Source organism: Opisthocomus hoazin, chromosome 19 (genome assembly GCF_030867145.1).
Source record: "Opisthocomus hoazin isolate bOpiHoa1 chromosome 19, bOpiHoa1.hap1, whole genome shotgun sequence".
In the NCBI taxonomy this organism is placed as follows: domain Eukaryota; kingdom Metazoa; phylum Chordata; class Aves; order Opisthocomiformes; family Opisthocomidae; genus Opisthocomus; species Opisthocomus hoazin.
The window spans coordinates 17,349,599-17,366,056 of record NC_134432.1 but is presented as its reverse complement, the minus strand read 5'-3'; the positions used below and the strand labels follow the sequence as shown (position 1 = coordinate 17,366,056).

Sequence of the window (16,458 nt, the reverse complement as noted above, 5' to 3'; positions counted from 1 at the left end):
TCTGATCAGAGACTGCTGCTGAGGGAACCTAGGAAACAAACCACGTTTAAACATATCTCTGACACTGCACAGAAACCTGGAAAATTAGTATACCCTGGAGACACTGCACGAGGACATTCAGTTTTTCCTTTATTCACAGGTTCAGAAGTGAAAAAATGCAGGTTGTAATCAAGCCACACAGATGGTATTGAGCCAACCAGTAGCCTGAGTTTAGGCTAAAATGTGGTAGCACACAGCTGGGGTGAGGAGTAAGAGGCAGAGAGATGAAGCAGCACACAGAAAGAGCACAGTCAAGGATTTACTTTTTCAAGGAGAAGAAATGAAGTTAAGTCTCAGTCACTCAAACTTCTCTCCAAAGAAGAATCCCAACTGGTAAAACAAACTGTTCCACACAGATGTGGAACTACAGTACCTGCAAAAATACATCTTCATTCTACAACTAAGCTGAAATCTTCAAAACCACATACACCAACATGTGTATACATACATCAAGAATTTAGCTTGTATTGTTTCAGACATCAATATATCAGTAAATGCCTGATCAAGGTCCACTTTAAAATGAAGCTGTCACAAGCACAAAAAGCAGAGATCTAAAGCAAAAAAAAAACCACACCACCAAAAAAACGTGAAGCACCAGAATCACAAATATGAAAGGAAAGGACAGGAGAACAAAAAATTCATCAGAATACTAAGATAGATGATTAGTTCAGGAGGAAGACAACAAACGCCTGTATCCTCTAAAATCAGTATCTTACAAAAGTTGGCATTCATTTGCAAGAAGCACGTTTGGTTTTTATGTCTAGAGGGCCTGCCTGCCAGGGAACGTCTTACTACAACAATAAAAGATTTCCAATATAACTGGCTGTCACACGGACTTCGCAAAGACAGTAAAAACTAGATTGTGGTGAAAAATGGAAGAGTTCCACTGCACAGTATTACCCCTACATTTTCTGTTCTTCAAGCAGACGATGACCATCACTAACATCGGATGCTCTGAGCGTTGCAGGGAGGGTTATCGTGGAAACCCGAACATGACCAACCCAGTGGTTTAAAACAAACTGATGTACTTACATCATTGAGGTACTGCAGCTCAAACTTTTGCTGTGTCTGTGTGATGGCAAAATTTTTGCAGACCTTCTGCTAAAACTTCTCAGTTTGTTCGTTACTTTATTTTCCATTAAAACTAATACTCAGCAATACAATATTGATACAAAAAAGGCTGAAATACAGCTAATAGTAGTAAACCAAAACACCTCATTACGATAGTTGCTGCCGTGAAAACAACCCTACCACTCAGCATTCCAAATATGCCCTGTACCTGGTTCTAATCTGCATTGCCATTATGTATTTCACAGGATATAAAAGAAAGACTCGCATGCTAGACCTGGAATAAAACACTCAATGCATACTTTCATCAGCATGCTTTGAATTACACATATAATGCTTATTCTAAAAAGGGCTTCGAACAGAACTCTCTCTGAAAACCTCAAAAACTTCTGCTCTGTATCATGGTCTGTAAAAATTGTATCTGCCAGCTTTTCAGACACGCTTAGCCTAACTTCATTGTTTGTCAAACATTTTGATGGTATTCCTCTCACTCAACCTTAGGCACCTGAACAGAAAGACAGATGCAAAAATTAATCTCATTTTCCACTGACGCTTTTAGAGGGTGGGAGGTGACCATAAGACACTGGATCCAAGACGGCAGACTGAATGGAGAAGACTCTGGGTGCTTATGAAAAGCTGTTCCATTAGTACATAAATTAAACACAGAATCGTCAATGCGCTCTTCATTTCTGGGTTATTTTATAATAAAACACAGCTAAAAGAAGAATGAAATCAAACCTTAGTTATCCACACAATTATGAAACTATCTCTGTTCTTAATGACCTGAAGACGCAAGCACAATTCTGTGGGGTAGCACAGACACAACAGCCACACCACCTCTGGGATGACAGAACCAGTATGCTCCAAAATAATCCACTTAGGACACTGACAGTGGATGAGACCGAGTTTCACACTCTTGCAGGATAATTAAAGGCACCTTCTGGCTCTGCCACATCCTGTGCTCAGAAAACAGGAGCACTTCTAAACTATCCAGCGAATTTACACACGTACACAGTACAGTGTAAAGTCCTACTGAAAATCCTTCAAGGTTACACTTCGAAAGTAAGCAGGAGTCCTGCTCAAAATGGACTGCTTGCTTCCTCATTACATGTCCAATTTATCTTCATGATGATCATAAAGTAACACCGTTCAGAAAATACATTGTGAAAATACTCGGACTGAATCACATCATGGGCAAATAGAGTCTTCCTCCTAGGAAAAAAATTATCAGGAAAAGAAGTAAGGGGTTCAACCAAGAAGAAATAAAAGCAGTGAAGAATTAAGCAGCGTAGTAACAAGGATGACAATTTCCCTCTGAGAGATATCTTTAGAAAAGCTGCCAGAAGGTAATTCTTCTACAGATCTCAGACTCAAAGAAGCATTTTGGTTACAGACATGAAACAGGCGCTGCTGCAATTTAAACCCTGGTTTCACTCAGCCACAGCACATGCCTGAATACAAAGCAAAGATGGAAATATAAAGGACAATGGGAGCCATTAAAATGACAGGTGAAGCTGGCTTTTCCAGCTGATCGAGAAGGAAAATAAAAATAGTCATCTCATGCACTGGTCTTGGGTTCTCATGCTCTGGAGGGGGTGCTATTTGGTGCTGTACAGAGAAAGAATTCCTATCACGAGCAGCTCAGGAAAGGAGGAGGTCTTCCCTGCACTGAAGACTGTGTTCTAATGCAGCAGCGTTACAGACAGCAGAAAGAATTATTATTAGAAACAGCAAGTGGGCACAGCAAAGGGAGGAATATAGCTACTGACATCGCCCTTTCCTCAGGGACTGCTGAGCGCCAAATGAAAACATATAAATAAAATGCAACCAGTAGCACATCCACAGTGTGCACCTCTCCTTCTCTTTGATACTAGCAGCAACCCCACAGATCTGTGCTCCTCCTCTGCAGGCAGTCAGTTCTCAGTCAGTTTAGACAGCCCAGCTATACCAGAAATAACACCTACTTAATTTTGTTCTTTTGTTTGATGCTTTTTGCTTTCTTTCATGCTAAAGAAACTGTTGGGCTGTTTTGCCTGACAATTTTTTTCTTTTTTCTTAAGTAGCACACGCTCAAAAAAAATTCTCTCCAGAGTCTGCAAAAGGAGACACTGAAACATTGGTTTAAAAGACTGTTAAAATAATTCAGAAAATGGTGACTTCCAGCAGAACTTATTATTCTGTCAAAGATTTTGCCAACTCCTCAGGCCATACAAGGCAGAAAAATCGTGCTAGCCAAGCGCTGCACTTGGCGTGCCAGGTTCTTTCCAACGCACTCTCAGAACGCACAGCTCCCGGTCTCCGTACCGCGCACCACGAGACTCCGCACCGCAGCACCCAGGGCAGAGGCGCCCACGGGCCTCCCCGAGGACGGCACGGCTGCGCAAAGGCGGCAGGAGGAGGGGTATGGGAAACGGATGAAGGTTTTGTGATGCTGGCCAGTATTTTTAAAGTTATGTGTCACTTACATCACACGCGTTTCCACTTCCCTGTGGTTTGCCGTCTTTTGGCTAAGGTTTTCCAGGCTCCACTGGAAGGAAAAAAGAACGCTGAAGTCAACAGCATGCACTTCTACTGGCCCTAAACTGGGACTCAGGCCTGTAAAGCAATGGTGAACGTTGCAAGAATACTCTGGGTTCAAGCAAATCGAGCTGACAATGAAAGCCAAGCACAGATAAGTAACTACTACATGCACACCTCCTTTCCCCAGATTTATTACTTAGCCAGGGTCACTATAACCTGCCATTCAGTTGCCTGGTAGAAGAGGGTAGTCATAACTTCACACCTGACACTTACAAGGAAGTAACACCTCCCTCCACAGAAAACTCCGTGATACTGTAGCTGTACGGCACACTGCACGGGCAGCAGTTCTGCATGCATCAACTCCGTTGAGCAAGGACAGGTGGAATCAGGGACAGTTTCCTAGAGCTGCACAGCAGAGTTGGCTGGACACACCTTGACCTCCCGACAGAGCATTCGTACAACTGATCTGTCCTTTCTTAGGCCATGCCTCTGCTGGGTTGTGGAATCATCACTGTCTCCTGCCTTCCAGGCAACCTGGACAGCCCCATCACATGAGTATTTGGAGGATAAAAGCTGTGAGTACCTATTAGCAGTGCTTTATCTACTTCATCTAAATGGTCAGTTGAAGGAACAACTCTCTTCTCACTAGAGCATCAGCATTAGACTTAAACCCCTCATCTTGTACTACTAGAGGCAAACAATCTCATTACAAAGACTTTAGCGGCACATTTGTTCCGTCTGGTATTCTACCAAGGAAATCAGAGTCCGTAGTACTGAACACCAGCAGTATGGAGCACAGATACTTCACATACATGATATACAACCTTTCTTACTTCAAAACTAAAAGAATTTAGTCTTAAATCTTTAGCTATTTATGCTTTAAACTATCACTTTCAGAAAAAATCGTATGACTTTGTAAGTATAAGCACGAGCGCATCTTTCAGAAGCGACTCTTCCAAAAATCAGAACACGTCACTCATTGTGTCATTTTAACAGGTGACGTCACACACCTCACAAATACTGATCTCCATGGCATTCCAGCCTTCCAAAGATAAAGTTTGGTTGTTAAACATTCACACTACGCACAGGAACAAATTTATTACAATGCAGAGAACTGATCAATGTGACCCAGTGAAACTTCTTGGCTAAAATTAGAATGAGAATCTGTATTTTATTTCAGGCTCCAGTCGTTTTCATCACTGAGCCTTCAGCTCCATCCCTTAAATAACCCATACACAGCCTTCTGAGCAGGACAGCAGATGCAAATCTAACAGGACAATCCAGAATGGTTAATGTTGGGGACAGGGATAGAAGGGAAAGGAAGAGCATTCTCTTTTCTTTTTGGAAGAAATGCTCTTGATTTTTTCACCCATCCACCTGAAAAGAGCAAACTGCAAACTAAGCAGTCAACTAGGGTTGACTATATTGATTAACATTTAGCCTGAGAATCAGAACTTTCTGTGACAGCTGTAACACAGAAAGGTAAGCTGCTGCGTCAACTACAAGGCCTAAACTCTTGCCGATCCGGAGTTTCACTGCTTGCATCAAATACAATTGGCTTGGGGTTTACCACTGAGGTTCTGATTAACATTAAAATTCTGGAGCTGAGCAGAAAGTATGTGCTTAGGCAAGGGAACTAATGACAGGGGTAAGTGATGGCTGCATCCTGATTCACAGCTTCATGGATAGTTTTACCATTTTAATCAGGAAATCACAGCACAGAAATATAAACTCTGTTTTTCCAGTGCTTCCCACTCCTTATTAGATGCAAGTGGTAACCAAAAAAGCAAAAGCAAACACACTTTCTACATCTATCTTGTTGACACAGGAATTTCCCCAAACTCAGATGTTATTAGAACTGCTCTCCACAGAAACCAGTGGTGGAAAACACATTCCAATCTATCAGGATTTTAAAAGTCTCAAACCCTGAGTCAAAGAGACCAGCTCTCTTTTCATCCTGACACATCTCCCACAGCATCACTGCCAAAAGGGGATGTGGTATCAAGCCAGATGCCAGCTGGTATCTATTTTTTATCTCCAAATTAATAGCACAGATAAAACTAAGGTCTTGATCATTCATACCCAAAGCCTAGTATCATCACGTCTCAAATCTCTAACGAGAAACATCCAATCTCGACTTCATCAAGCAAGATGCCTACCTTTGCTCTCTCTTTGCCTCTCCTTCTCCAGACAGGCATACTCGCCCCTTGTGTGTTCGTTCAAAGCAATACTGCCCATTTCAGGAAAACCGTGCGTTTCCTTGTACTCTGCCAAGAGCGTTAGTCCTGACAGAGCCTCAGGCAACACAAAATTAATCAGAACCCAGCTTCCTTCACTCCTCTCACCAGAATACCTAATTCTCCACTGACCGCCACTGTCCCAGAGTCCATGAAACACCACTCGGTTCTACTCAAGAAACACTGAAATAAATAAATAGCAACGCCCCACACACACAGGCTCCTCGGCACCGAACGCTTCACAGACTGCTGGAGTCAGCGCTACAGAGGGAAGGGCAAGGAGCAGTTCTGTATCAGACCATTTCTTCACAAAATTTATCGGGGGGAAAAAGGATTTCTTTATTATTCTAAGGTTTTCAGTAGAAGTTGGAACCAAACACAGACATTTCTCATCCCCAACCACTGTTCACCTCGGGGCATGTCTGCACTGCAGTGGCTGCAGCTCTTCCAGACACACCAAGCTCCTCTTCCAGCAGCTCGCTCGGGCGCTGCAGGAGGCATCTGCGAGGGGCTGCGAGCCCACCGCGGCAGTCCAGGAGCTCGGCAATGCCCAGGTCTAGCTTGAAGAACAACTAGATGGCTTCTGTACCAGCTGCGCTCACTGCTGTACAGACATGCACACAGAATACACAATGAAAAGGACTTGGGCAGAGCCCAGGCTTTGGGGACATGTTTTGTTTGAATGCCACAATAAAATGTAACTTAAGAAACACATAGCTATTTTATTGAGCTGATAAGGCCGGTCAGATTATGTTCTCTCTGCCCGGCCGTTTGCTTATTTCAAAAGGGCACCAAGGAGAAATGCAGTATGAGCTAGGAGGGTGAAAAACTTCTATTTTGTAAACAAATTACAGCGTGGCTAACTGAAAATCACCTGCAAACGCAACTAGTTATACTCCAATGCGGAATTCTCCAAGAACGTATTTTCCTACTAAAATATAACGATTTTACAGCTCACTTGGAGAAGTAGTAGTATGCCAAAGATTACGGAAGAGGGAAGACATTTTAAAAAAACAGTAAAAACCTAAAAAACCAGTGAAGCTTGTGACAGTGGCCCATGCACTTGTGCCCGAACAGTCATCCTCTCTTTCACAGAAGGAGGAAGCCTGGTCCCCCACAGACCTGCGTGTGGCCCTACTGACCTTTCCCTGCCCACCGCAGTAAGCCCAGCTCTCCCACCCAGCCAAGGGAACTGCTCCACAGTGACAGGACTCCACACACGCTGACCAGACGACTCCCTGCAAGACCTGACAACTCTCTTCTGTCTGTCCTTCCCTCTAATAGATGCACTAAACAAACCCCTCTCCTTCCATTCCCTTCGAGTTTTGTGAACATTACTAGCTAGATAATCTTCAGGACCTTTCTCCCTACAGCAACACTGGCTACATCAGGCAAGTGCTTCAAAAGCTGCTTGGAGAAGAAGAAAAAAGAGGCAGCCCGACTGTGCATTTATATAAACTTTGTTTCCTAAAAAGGGGAAAGGAGAGAGAAGAGGATATGTAAGAAAACAAGATAAAACCACGCACACGCAATTCTCCAGACGCGCACTGCTGTATCAAGTGGAAGTGACAGACAGCAGGCACACACAGCTATACAAGAATTTTATTTTATTACTGCAAACTGAAAGTCTAATACTCTCACATGAATGTGTAATTCATTGCTCAGCATATCAGAAGACTCGCAAGCGCTGTCTCGTATTAAGACCCCAGAGTTAACGTGAGCTGCCACCTCTGCATTTTACCTTCGACATCTCAGCAGGAACAGTCTCAAGACTTGCTGTAGGGAAACAGCCAGTGCCACAAAGTCGACCCCATTCCGAGTCAAACGAGCTTGAATATCCAGCATATAGTGTCAGTCCTATTATCTTAGCTTCGAGTAAGTGCTTAGTCTATAGAATCAGACTTTTCATTTGGTTTACAAGTCTTTAAAAATCCTTTCATTGCTCAAAGCACACCTGTCTGTGTCCAGAACGGCAGCTTTGGCACCTTTTCTCCCAGAATAACGCGGAGCTGCTCATTAACAGCACACCATGGAAACAGAGCGTTGTCCCTTCCTGCCTTCTACAGTGAGATCATCTAAGCCACACCTTACCAGCAGACTCTTCTAAATTCACTGTGGGCAGACTCACTTTAAATACAAGAGACACGACATCACCATGGGATCCACGTGGCCTTTTTCAATTATCTTCATAACACAAAACTTTTGCTTCCCCTCTTTATGTTTCTGCCACTGGCAATTTGTTCCACCGTTGTCCATTCTGCACCCTCTGTGATCTCTCTTTCACTGCAGTTCACGACCTTTTGTGTATAGGATGAACAAAGGGCAAAGGCTAAAAATGTCATCACAGCTGGGCCTCTCCTCTTCCACTGACTTAACTAGCTCGCTGCTAAAAATGAGCTCAAGCTCAAAGTCAGACTGAGGCACAGTTTCTGGGTCATCGGAGTCCAGGAATCCCCAGAAGATGGTTCAGAAGCAATGTGGAAGAGGATGCAAGTGTTTCCTTTCATCCACATTCACCATGAATCCGTAGCGGTGCCTGCATACCACCTACATGGTACTTGGTAGTCATTTGCATTGTATGAAAGAGCAATAAAAAAAAAGAACATCAGGCTAGCCTACTCTTGGCAGGGGTGGGAGGGGAAGAAGGGAGACAGAAAAACACCATCAGCTGCGGAGGGCTGAGCTGTGTATATTTATATTTCACAAGCTAAACTATTTAGTGCTTTATTTACACACAATGTGCTTGGAGCAGCTAAAATGCCAGTTGTGTTTTATCTTGATTTTGCGGCAATGCACATAAGCCACAAAATCTCGGGAAGAGTCTGCAAATGAGATACGAACCTCGTACATCTGGAAAAGCACATAAGCCACTGTGAGAAGGGAGAAAGATTTTGGAAACACAGGCACAACAAGGGTTGAAATGCATTAGTTATGACAAGACACCAAAATACAACCCAGGGACTGAAAAGCAACGACCAAGTCACGATACAACAGTTTCTGCTGCAGGGATCGCACACGCCAGTGTAATTCTCACAGCAAAGTCAACCTACAGCAAGGCACACCAGGGCCTCAGGTCCCTCCGGGCTGCCCCTCCATGTTAGAGCGAGGAGGGAATTGCAGTCAGCTCCATTTTATGCACATTTGATGGCAAGACGCCAACACAACTGTTGACTGAGCCAAATCTGGGCCCCCTTGAACTAAGCCATCACCTAAAGCAAGGGCGGAAAAAGCACATGCCTCTCGCATCTAGAGCGGCCAAGTTCCTGAAAAGCATCCGAGTTACAAGATAGATTTTTTTTTTCTTTCTTTACTCAGATAACGACTGATGTTTTAACTCTTTTATGTACACTCATTAATTCAGAACTGAACGGTTGCTGTACAATGTAGCTTGATGTTAATGTGATGGCAAGACTTCTACCCAGCGAGTGACATTATTCAGTAGATGGCCCAAACGGCAGCTCAGGCCATCATCCAATCTGGAGGGCAGTGCTCATCATGCTCTACATCTTGTTACGATTCTCAGCCAAGGTGTCAATGGCTGCTTTCCAACTGGACCGTACTCTGACAAAAGGCAATGCAGTGCAAGCTAGGAAAAGCGTTCTGGTCGGTTCAGTTCACTTCTTCCCTCCAAACCATGCGCGGTGGTAAGCTGCCAGCAAGCTCGGGAATTGCACGGGGAGTGTCATCGCTCTGGGAATTCACCCTCCCGAGCAGGAACTGCTCCTGGAGCATTCCTCTGCCACACAGCAGAGACACCCCTTTGCTGACTTCTGCTTTAATTGTATTTTTAAAATTCAGCTTCTAGTCTGTGTTCCATTATAATAATAGCGATAATTAAAATTACTTCAAACAACGAGTCCTCTAAAGCTGCTGTTCCATCCAGGCTTTTTGGCATCGCACACTTCCTTTCTTGACTGCCATCCTCAGGGAACCAGACTGAGGGTTATTCTATTTTATTCCTGTTGCAGGACTGTACTGCGCTCTCTCAGCACATGTAAACTGCTAGGTAATATTTGTGTTGGCAACTAACTTACATACTTTACAGAAACAGACCTCTATTTGACCCTCCATGCAGCTCCCACGCACAATTTGGTCCACTCCTTTAAACTGCTTCCTTCTGCTGCAACAAATACCCCGTCCTGTACCTCTGCTTCCAGCCTGTTTAAAAACTACACATCCAGAACAGAGCTTATGTGCCTAAAGAGAGCAACCTGGCTACAAAAGCCAAGCCTGCAGAACGTCCATATGCAAGAATACCAAAGAAAATTATTATAAAACTTGCAGGTACGAATCCTGGTTTTCCTTCTACAAGGATTGCTCCAACTGAACATTTCTACAAAGAAAAACTATGAAAAGTTCTGTGAAAAAAGACATCAACACGCAGATTTCTGTGATAAGACTCCGATAGCTGTATCGTATTTCAGGAGGTGGTGGGAAGGGGTGGGGATTTTTTGTTTAAAATAGAGTTAAATTTTAGCTATTTAGTCAGTAACATCACCTCAGAATAGACTCTCACACCAGAATTCTTCCTTCCTTGCCCAAAGCACACCATGCAGAATAAAACATAAACCAATAAAATAACGTGTCTAGATGATCAAATGAATTCCCATTATCCATTTATACCACGGCAGTTTATCAGCAACTCCACTTAAAGCCCACAGAGCTAAACCAGAATAAATGCGATCCAAAAGGAGGAGAAATCCGACTGGCACGCGCCCGGGGAGCGCAGCTGCAGTGTGAGCAGAGGACTGTGCAGCCGCATCATGCGACAGGAGCGGCGCTGGCAGCAGCGGAGGCAGAGCTACAGCCCCCGTCCTCCCACCTCCCTAAATCTGTGCCTCCGGCGCACCGTTACGGACAACACAATTTAATCTCAATGCAGAACTGACTGCAGTTATAAGCGTCTCAATGTTTTGAATTGTTACTCTCCATTTTTACTACCTCTCTCCACCAAATCAAACAGTAACACAGAAACAAATAACAATACAGGCAGGCTATGTATTCCTCCCCCTGCTAAGCACTTCTGGCATTTTATCACTTGTAGATCTAGCTTCTCAGCTGAGCACGGTGAACACAGAGCACGGTGCTGTTGTCTGTATCATTGCTGTTGTCTGTATCATTCTCACATGTAGAGCTTAGCCCAACCAGTCATCTTTGTGATAAAATCTTCCAATGTTTGTAAGGGACATGGATTGCCAATTAAACTCTGATGCTATATTGCCCCTATTATCTCAAGATAAAACAACGATCGCAATCTCCTCTGTAGCACAGCAAAATATTTCTTCTCTCCATATAGTGTTATGAATGATTTTTATATTCTCCGTAGCAAAGAACCCTGCTATCACATCTGCGTGTGCTGTCTGTATTATTTGGGCAGCCCATAATGATTGGAGAATGATGCTCCTTGCTTCTCATTAAGTGACTCATTGTTTCTTTCATTTAACATAAATTGTGATCCAGTTCATGAAAACATCTTAAAAGAGCCTGACTTATCTAATCTGCAAACGAAGCATTGTTTTCTCTAAGAACATGACCTAAGTCAGGTGTCACGCTGCTTAATCGCTCCCTCGACAGCCTGAGCAAGGGAAGTTACAACTGTCACAACAACCGGGCTCACACAAGGTGAGCAGATGCACCCGGCAGCGACTGCAAACTTCCACAGCAAGGCCCACACCAGGATGATCTTCTACAATTTCCAAAGGCTGCTACCAACACTGCGGTTCTGCTGCTCGCAGGAGTGCTGGGGGAGCACACGCATGCTGGGAGGCTCGCTTAGACTAACACTTCAGTCATCGTATGTTCCAACGGTGCTGCTTTGCATTAGCTTAGACAAGATGCTGAGAATTATGGATTGCATTTGGACAGCTCTTGCAAAAACGAGCTATTTTTTACATTAAGGGATCCATTTTGTCGGTTGGAGGACTAGAATTGCTTAGCCAAGACACAGCTTGAGCAAGCAAGCTTGGAGCCTGGTGATTAAATTACAGAAGTGCAACTGGGACTTTGACGAAAACAGGTCCTATTCTGTGGCAGGAGATTGTACCCAGACACTGAAAACCCGCAGTTTGATCCTGAATGTTTTATCTGGGACAGCCTTTAGTTACTGACATTTCTATAGCCAGTAACAGGCAAGAAATGTGGGGGGATGACACCACGTAACAGTCATCCAGCTTCTATCCCCAAGGGCATTTCACCTCACCTATTGTCCGTAGCATTTCTGCGCACAAAACCGGAATTTGGTGAAGAGGGAGGTGCTGCGACAGAAGTTTAAAATCAGAACAAATCCACCATGATCCCCTCAAACGTGCGATCGGGATGCCCAGCGCTGCACAGGCAGCTCTCGTAAAATCCAGCAGCATTTCAGCCAAAGGGATGCCTTCGCCGACGCAGAAGAGCGGCCGCCTGCGCAAGCACGCCGAGCCCCCACGGCCTCCCGGGCTGCGAGAGGCGGCGGGCGAGGGGCACGGGGAACGGAGAGGGGAACGAGAGGGGAACGAGAGGGAGCCGCGCTTGTCATGATGGCAGTCACGCCGCCAATCAAGGCCTAGGCAGAACGCGTGTCACGTCGTGTATCTCTCCTCCGGTAACGGCGAAGACAGCGCGCAGCCCGGCCCCGGGCGCAGGCCCTCGGCAGCCGCCCCCGTCCTGCCGCCCCCCGGCGCAGAGCCCGCCAGGCTGCGCCTCCCGCCGCCGCGGAGCCGGCCCCGCCACCCGAGGGGATGCTCCGCTCCGCCCGCACCTGCCGCGCCGCCCGCCCCCGCCTCACCTGGGCCTCCGCTTGCGGCAGCGCTTCTCCGCCGGGCCTGGAGCTCTGCGGGGGCGAGACAGCGGTGAGGGGCGCGCCGCGCCGCGCCGCCGGGCCTGCCCCGAGGCGCCCGCAGCCGCCGCCGCTCCCGCCCGCCCGCCCGCGCCCCGCCCGCGCCCCGCGCCGCCGCCCCGCCCCCCGCACCTGGAGGCCGGGCCGGTGCGGGGCAGGCGCTGCCGGGCGGCTCCTCTCACCATCCGCGCCGCCTCCCCCGGGCGCCGCCGCGCCAAGGCTCCGGCTGCGCGGAGCGCGGCTGCCGCCTCACGCTCGCCTCGGCCGGCCTCGCCCCGCCCCCGCCCGCTCCTATTGAGGGGGGCGCCCGGGCTAACGGCGAGACGGTCTTCTGATTGGTGGCGCAGGCCGTCAATCGGGAGCCCACCCCCCCGCCCTCCCGAGGCACGGCGCGGCTGCCTGGATACGGCGGGAGGCGGCGTGCGGCGGCGCCACCGTGCGGGGAGGCGAGGCCAGGCCTGTCCCGCCGCCCGGCCCCTGCCCCGCCGCGGTACGAGTGCCGCACCTCGGCCAGCGCCGCAGCACCGGCTCCGCTCTGACAGGACTCCAGCCCCTGAGAGCGAAGCGGCGGCAGCGGGGCCGAGCTCCCCCCCTCCCGAGGAGCCGGAGCCCCCGTGCCCCGGGGCCGGCGGCGCTGCCCCGCCTCTTCCCCCGCCCGCGGCCCGTACCACCGCGCTGCCCGTGGGGGTGCGCGGCGCGCAGGCTCCCCCCCCGCCCAGCCGCGGGTTGGTAGGCTCCGCCGAGGCGCGCCGGCCGCCTCCTGTCCCTGCGCGGCTTCCGTCCTTTCCGGCCCGAGCCGCACCGGTGTTGCCATTATGGTGAGAGCTCCCGGGCCTTTCTCGCCGCAATCCGGCGGCATCCGGGCCGGGCACCGGGCCGCCGGCCGTCGCGCCGCGGCACCGAGCCCGCCGCGCCGCCCTCGCACGCTGCCGGCCTGGCCGCGCCGTCGCCGTGATGGGGGGGACGAGGGCGGGCGGCGATGGGGGGGCCTGAGGGGCGGCGGGAGGCCGCGGGAAGGCCGCGCCTGGCCGCGGGGCGCGGCGGGGTCCCGGAGCGGGGCTGACGGCCTCTCCGCCGCCCGCAGGCCAAGATCAAGGCCCGAGACCTGCGGGGAAAGAAGAAGGAGGAGCTGCTGAAGCAGCTGGACGATCTGAAGGTGGAGCTGTCGCAGCTTCGCGTGGCCAAGGTGACCGGCGGGGCCGCCTCCAAGCTCTCCAAGATGTAAGTGGGGGCCGGCGGCCGGTACCGGGGGGCAGCGCTGGCGGCTGGGCCGCGGGGGCCGCGCCGCGCCGTGTGTGAGGGTGCTTCAGGGTCTGGGGGTGCCTCGTGCTGTAAAGCGGGCGGAAACAGGGGTGTGAGAGGGGAGTAGATGCCTGTGGGCTTGAAAATCTGTTTCTGAGCCTCTTTGCTTAGAGATGGTGAGCTGAGATGTGCTCGAAGCCCTTAGCGGTTTGCTGCCGCACGGTACAACGTGAGTTACTTCGCTGTACCATCTGCGTGGTTTCTGTATACCGAGTTGTAAACCTGCAGTACTTCTTTTTCAGTATGTTCTGAGGCAGATTGTTTTTTTCCACCTGCAGACGTGTGGTGCGCAAATCTATTGCCAGAGTCTTAACTGTGATCAATCAGACCCAGAAGGAGAACTTGAGGAAGTTTTACAAGGTAAGCCCGCACTTCTTACATAGCGGTCTTTTCTCTCATACTGTTTTCAAATATACAGTTTGCAGAAGAGAAGTAATTTTGTAGATTGTTACTTGCAGGCTTGAAACTCAAAAAAAAAATACTCATACATGTTCAGTTTTAAAGTTCTCTGCAAATCGTTGAATATTGTTGCGGACTACTCAAGTCTGTAGGCGCGGTGTGAATCTGCTTTTGCCAGAAGAGTCTTCTGGGCAGCATCGCTCCATCACTCCTGGGGTGTAGTCTGCTTTCTAGCAGAGGGAGTTTCCAGAAGTGCAGGTACTCCCTTTCCTAAATTTTAGTCATGTAGCAGGTGACCAAGGAACTTGTTATTTCAATAAGTTTCTGTGATTTTTTAGAATATTGCTCCTTCAGGTTTGAATTGTATAGTGTAGGAAAGAAAGGACGTTTCAGGAGGTTGGAGAACTGGGACTTGTAGGATAAGGCATGAATTAAACCTGAATCAAAGCTAGTGCAACGGGTACGAACGTTAGAATCAGCTTATGTTTCTCAGTGGAGAGAAGTAGTTTTAAACTTTTAGGCTGTAATCAGAGGCCCAATAAAAAGAAGCCTGAAGCACTGCTGCTGATGTAGGCAGCTCGGCTCGCTGTGAGCCTGTGCACCTGATTGCTGCCTTGCAGTCTCTCAAACTCAGCTTGAATATTTTGGCCAACAGGGCAAAAAGTACAAGCCTCTGGATCTGCGGCCGAAGAAGACTCGTGCCATGCGACGCAGATTGAATAAACATGAAGAAAATCTGAAGACCAAAAAACAGCAGCGAAAAGAGCGTTTGTACCCTATGCGGAAATATGCCATCAAGGCATAAAGTGGCAGTGTGCCGGGAGTTCTTAATTACATTGGCTGGGTATGTCTCATTAAATAGAATTTTGTTTGGAAGCTGTCACTGGTGGGTTTTTTTGGTAGTAGTGGATAAAGAAGTCATCAGCTTCATGAAGAGAAACCGGAGGATTCACGGAGAGTTGAGCTTCTGTTGCTAATGAAAATACTAGCGTACCTTGCGGTCTAAGATTATTTTTCTCTTTCAAGAGCAGGTGAATGATTACAGCACTGGGGAGCTCTTTCAGCCTAACATGTAAAAAGTATTTAACTTGAGATTGATTTAAAATTGAAACTTTACCCAGATGTTTGCAGTGAGCCGGTATTCATCACCCCAGTAGCTTAAGAGTAAATGTTGAAAGTTTTTGTCTTGCACCAGTGTTTAAGTGTCACAGAGGTGAACTGATTTGCTGAGGTGCGTTACCAGACTTAACTGAAACTGAAGAATTCCAGCAGCACGAGTTCTGGATCTCTGCGACTAGCTGTAGCACCAGCGGGTCCCCGTTTGGCGGATGCGGTAGGTGGGGGCTTGCCTGGCTGAGCCGCCTGGCCCTGCCGGCAGACGGCTTCGGGCAGGCGGCTGGTCGCTGCCTGACCCCGGGCGCTGCCGCGGCCGCCGTCCCACGAAGCTGCTTCGTTTTCAGCAGGAAGCTGGGTTCTGGCATCATCCTCCAGATCTGTTCCCATGTGCAGCTGGCTTAATCTTGGCAAACGGCTCTTGGGAGTAGGAGGGTGCTGTCGGGGTGAAGGCGAAGGCACGGCCCCGCGTCGCCTGTCAGCAGAGGTGCGTCGCGGGCGCGGGGTGTTCGGCCTGTCGGTGCCCGGCTGCGCAGGGGCCTGCGGCAGGGCTGCATGCAGGCAGCAACCCGCACGAGCTGCCGCGCCGGCTGCTCTCGAGTCTGCGGGCTGGCACGGCACCCGCCCTGGGAGCGGAAGGAGGGCTTGTTTCTAGCGGCACGCGGGTATTTCTTCTGGATGAGCGCAGTCCGAGCAGGCTGCTGCTAGCAGACAGCGTGACACGCTGCAGGGAGGGAGGAGAGGGGCTCGGTTCCGATTGTTAGGAAAATGTAGGGAGTGTGGTCGTGTCAGTGTGAAGTGCTTCTTCTGTGCGCGAGTGAAGACTGGCTGAGGTCAAATCAGGAAGCTGGACGGGAGAAAAGCCGGTTGAACGAGGAGATCTTAGCTCTGAGGTTTCAAGGCACTCCCTGGTATCGCAGCTCCACGCTGGCACCTGTGAAGCACAGAACTAGTTAAACAGTT

General features: G+C 48.7%; 2 protein-coding genes across 6 annotated transcripts in view; one reads left to right on the top strand and one right to left on the bottom strand.

The window, feature by feature from the left end:
- SCAI (suppressor of cancer cell invasion) overlaps positions 1–12,920 on the bottom strand; it is a 43,640-nt gene extending 30,720 nt beyond the window's left edge. For 2 of the 5 annotated variants that reach the window (XM_075439807.1, XM_075439808.1), the window contains exons 1-2: positions 12,814–12,920; positions 12,631–12,675 (exon numbers count right to left, since the gene is read on the bottom strand). In XM_075439807.1, coding sequence (XP_075295922.1) covers positions 12,631–12,675; positions 12,814–12,866 — 98 coding nt within the window. In that variant the 5' untranslated portion in view covers positions 12,867–12,920. Of the gene's footprint in view, positions 1–3,572; positions 3,635–12,630; positions 12,676–12,813 lie in introns of those variants that run through there. The other 3 variants (XM_075439811.1, XM_075439812.1, XM_075439810.1) reach the window with 3 other exon arrangements.
- A 476-nt stretch (positions 12,921–13,396) lies between these two features.
- On the top strand, positions 13,397–15,258 carry RPL35 (ribosomal protein L35). The gene is made up of 4 exons (XM_075439813.1): positions 13,397–13,499; positions 13,766–13,902; positions 14,262–14,343; positions 15,038–15,258. Exons 1-4 carry the CDS (start codon positions 13,497–13,499, stop codon positions 15,185–15,187), a joined length of 372 nt encoding a protein of 123 aa, XP_075295928.1. The 5' UTR covers positions 13,397–13,496; the 3' UTR covers positions 15,188–15,258.
- Positions 15,259–16,458: the final 1,200 nt, after the last annotated feature.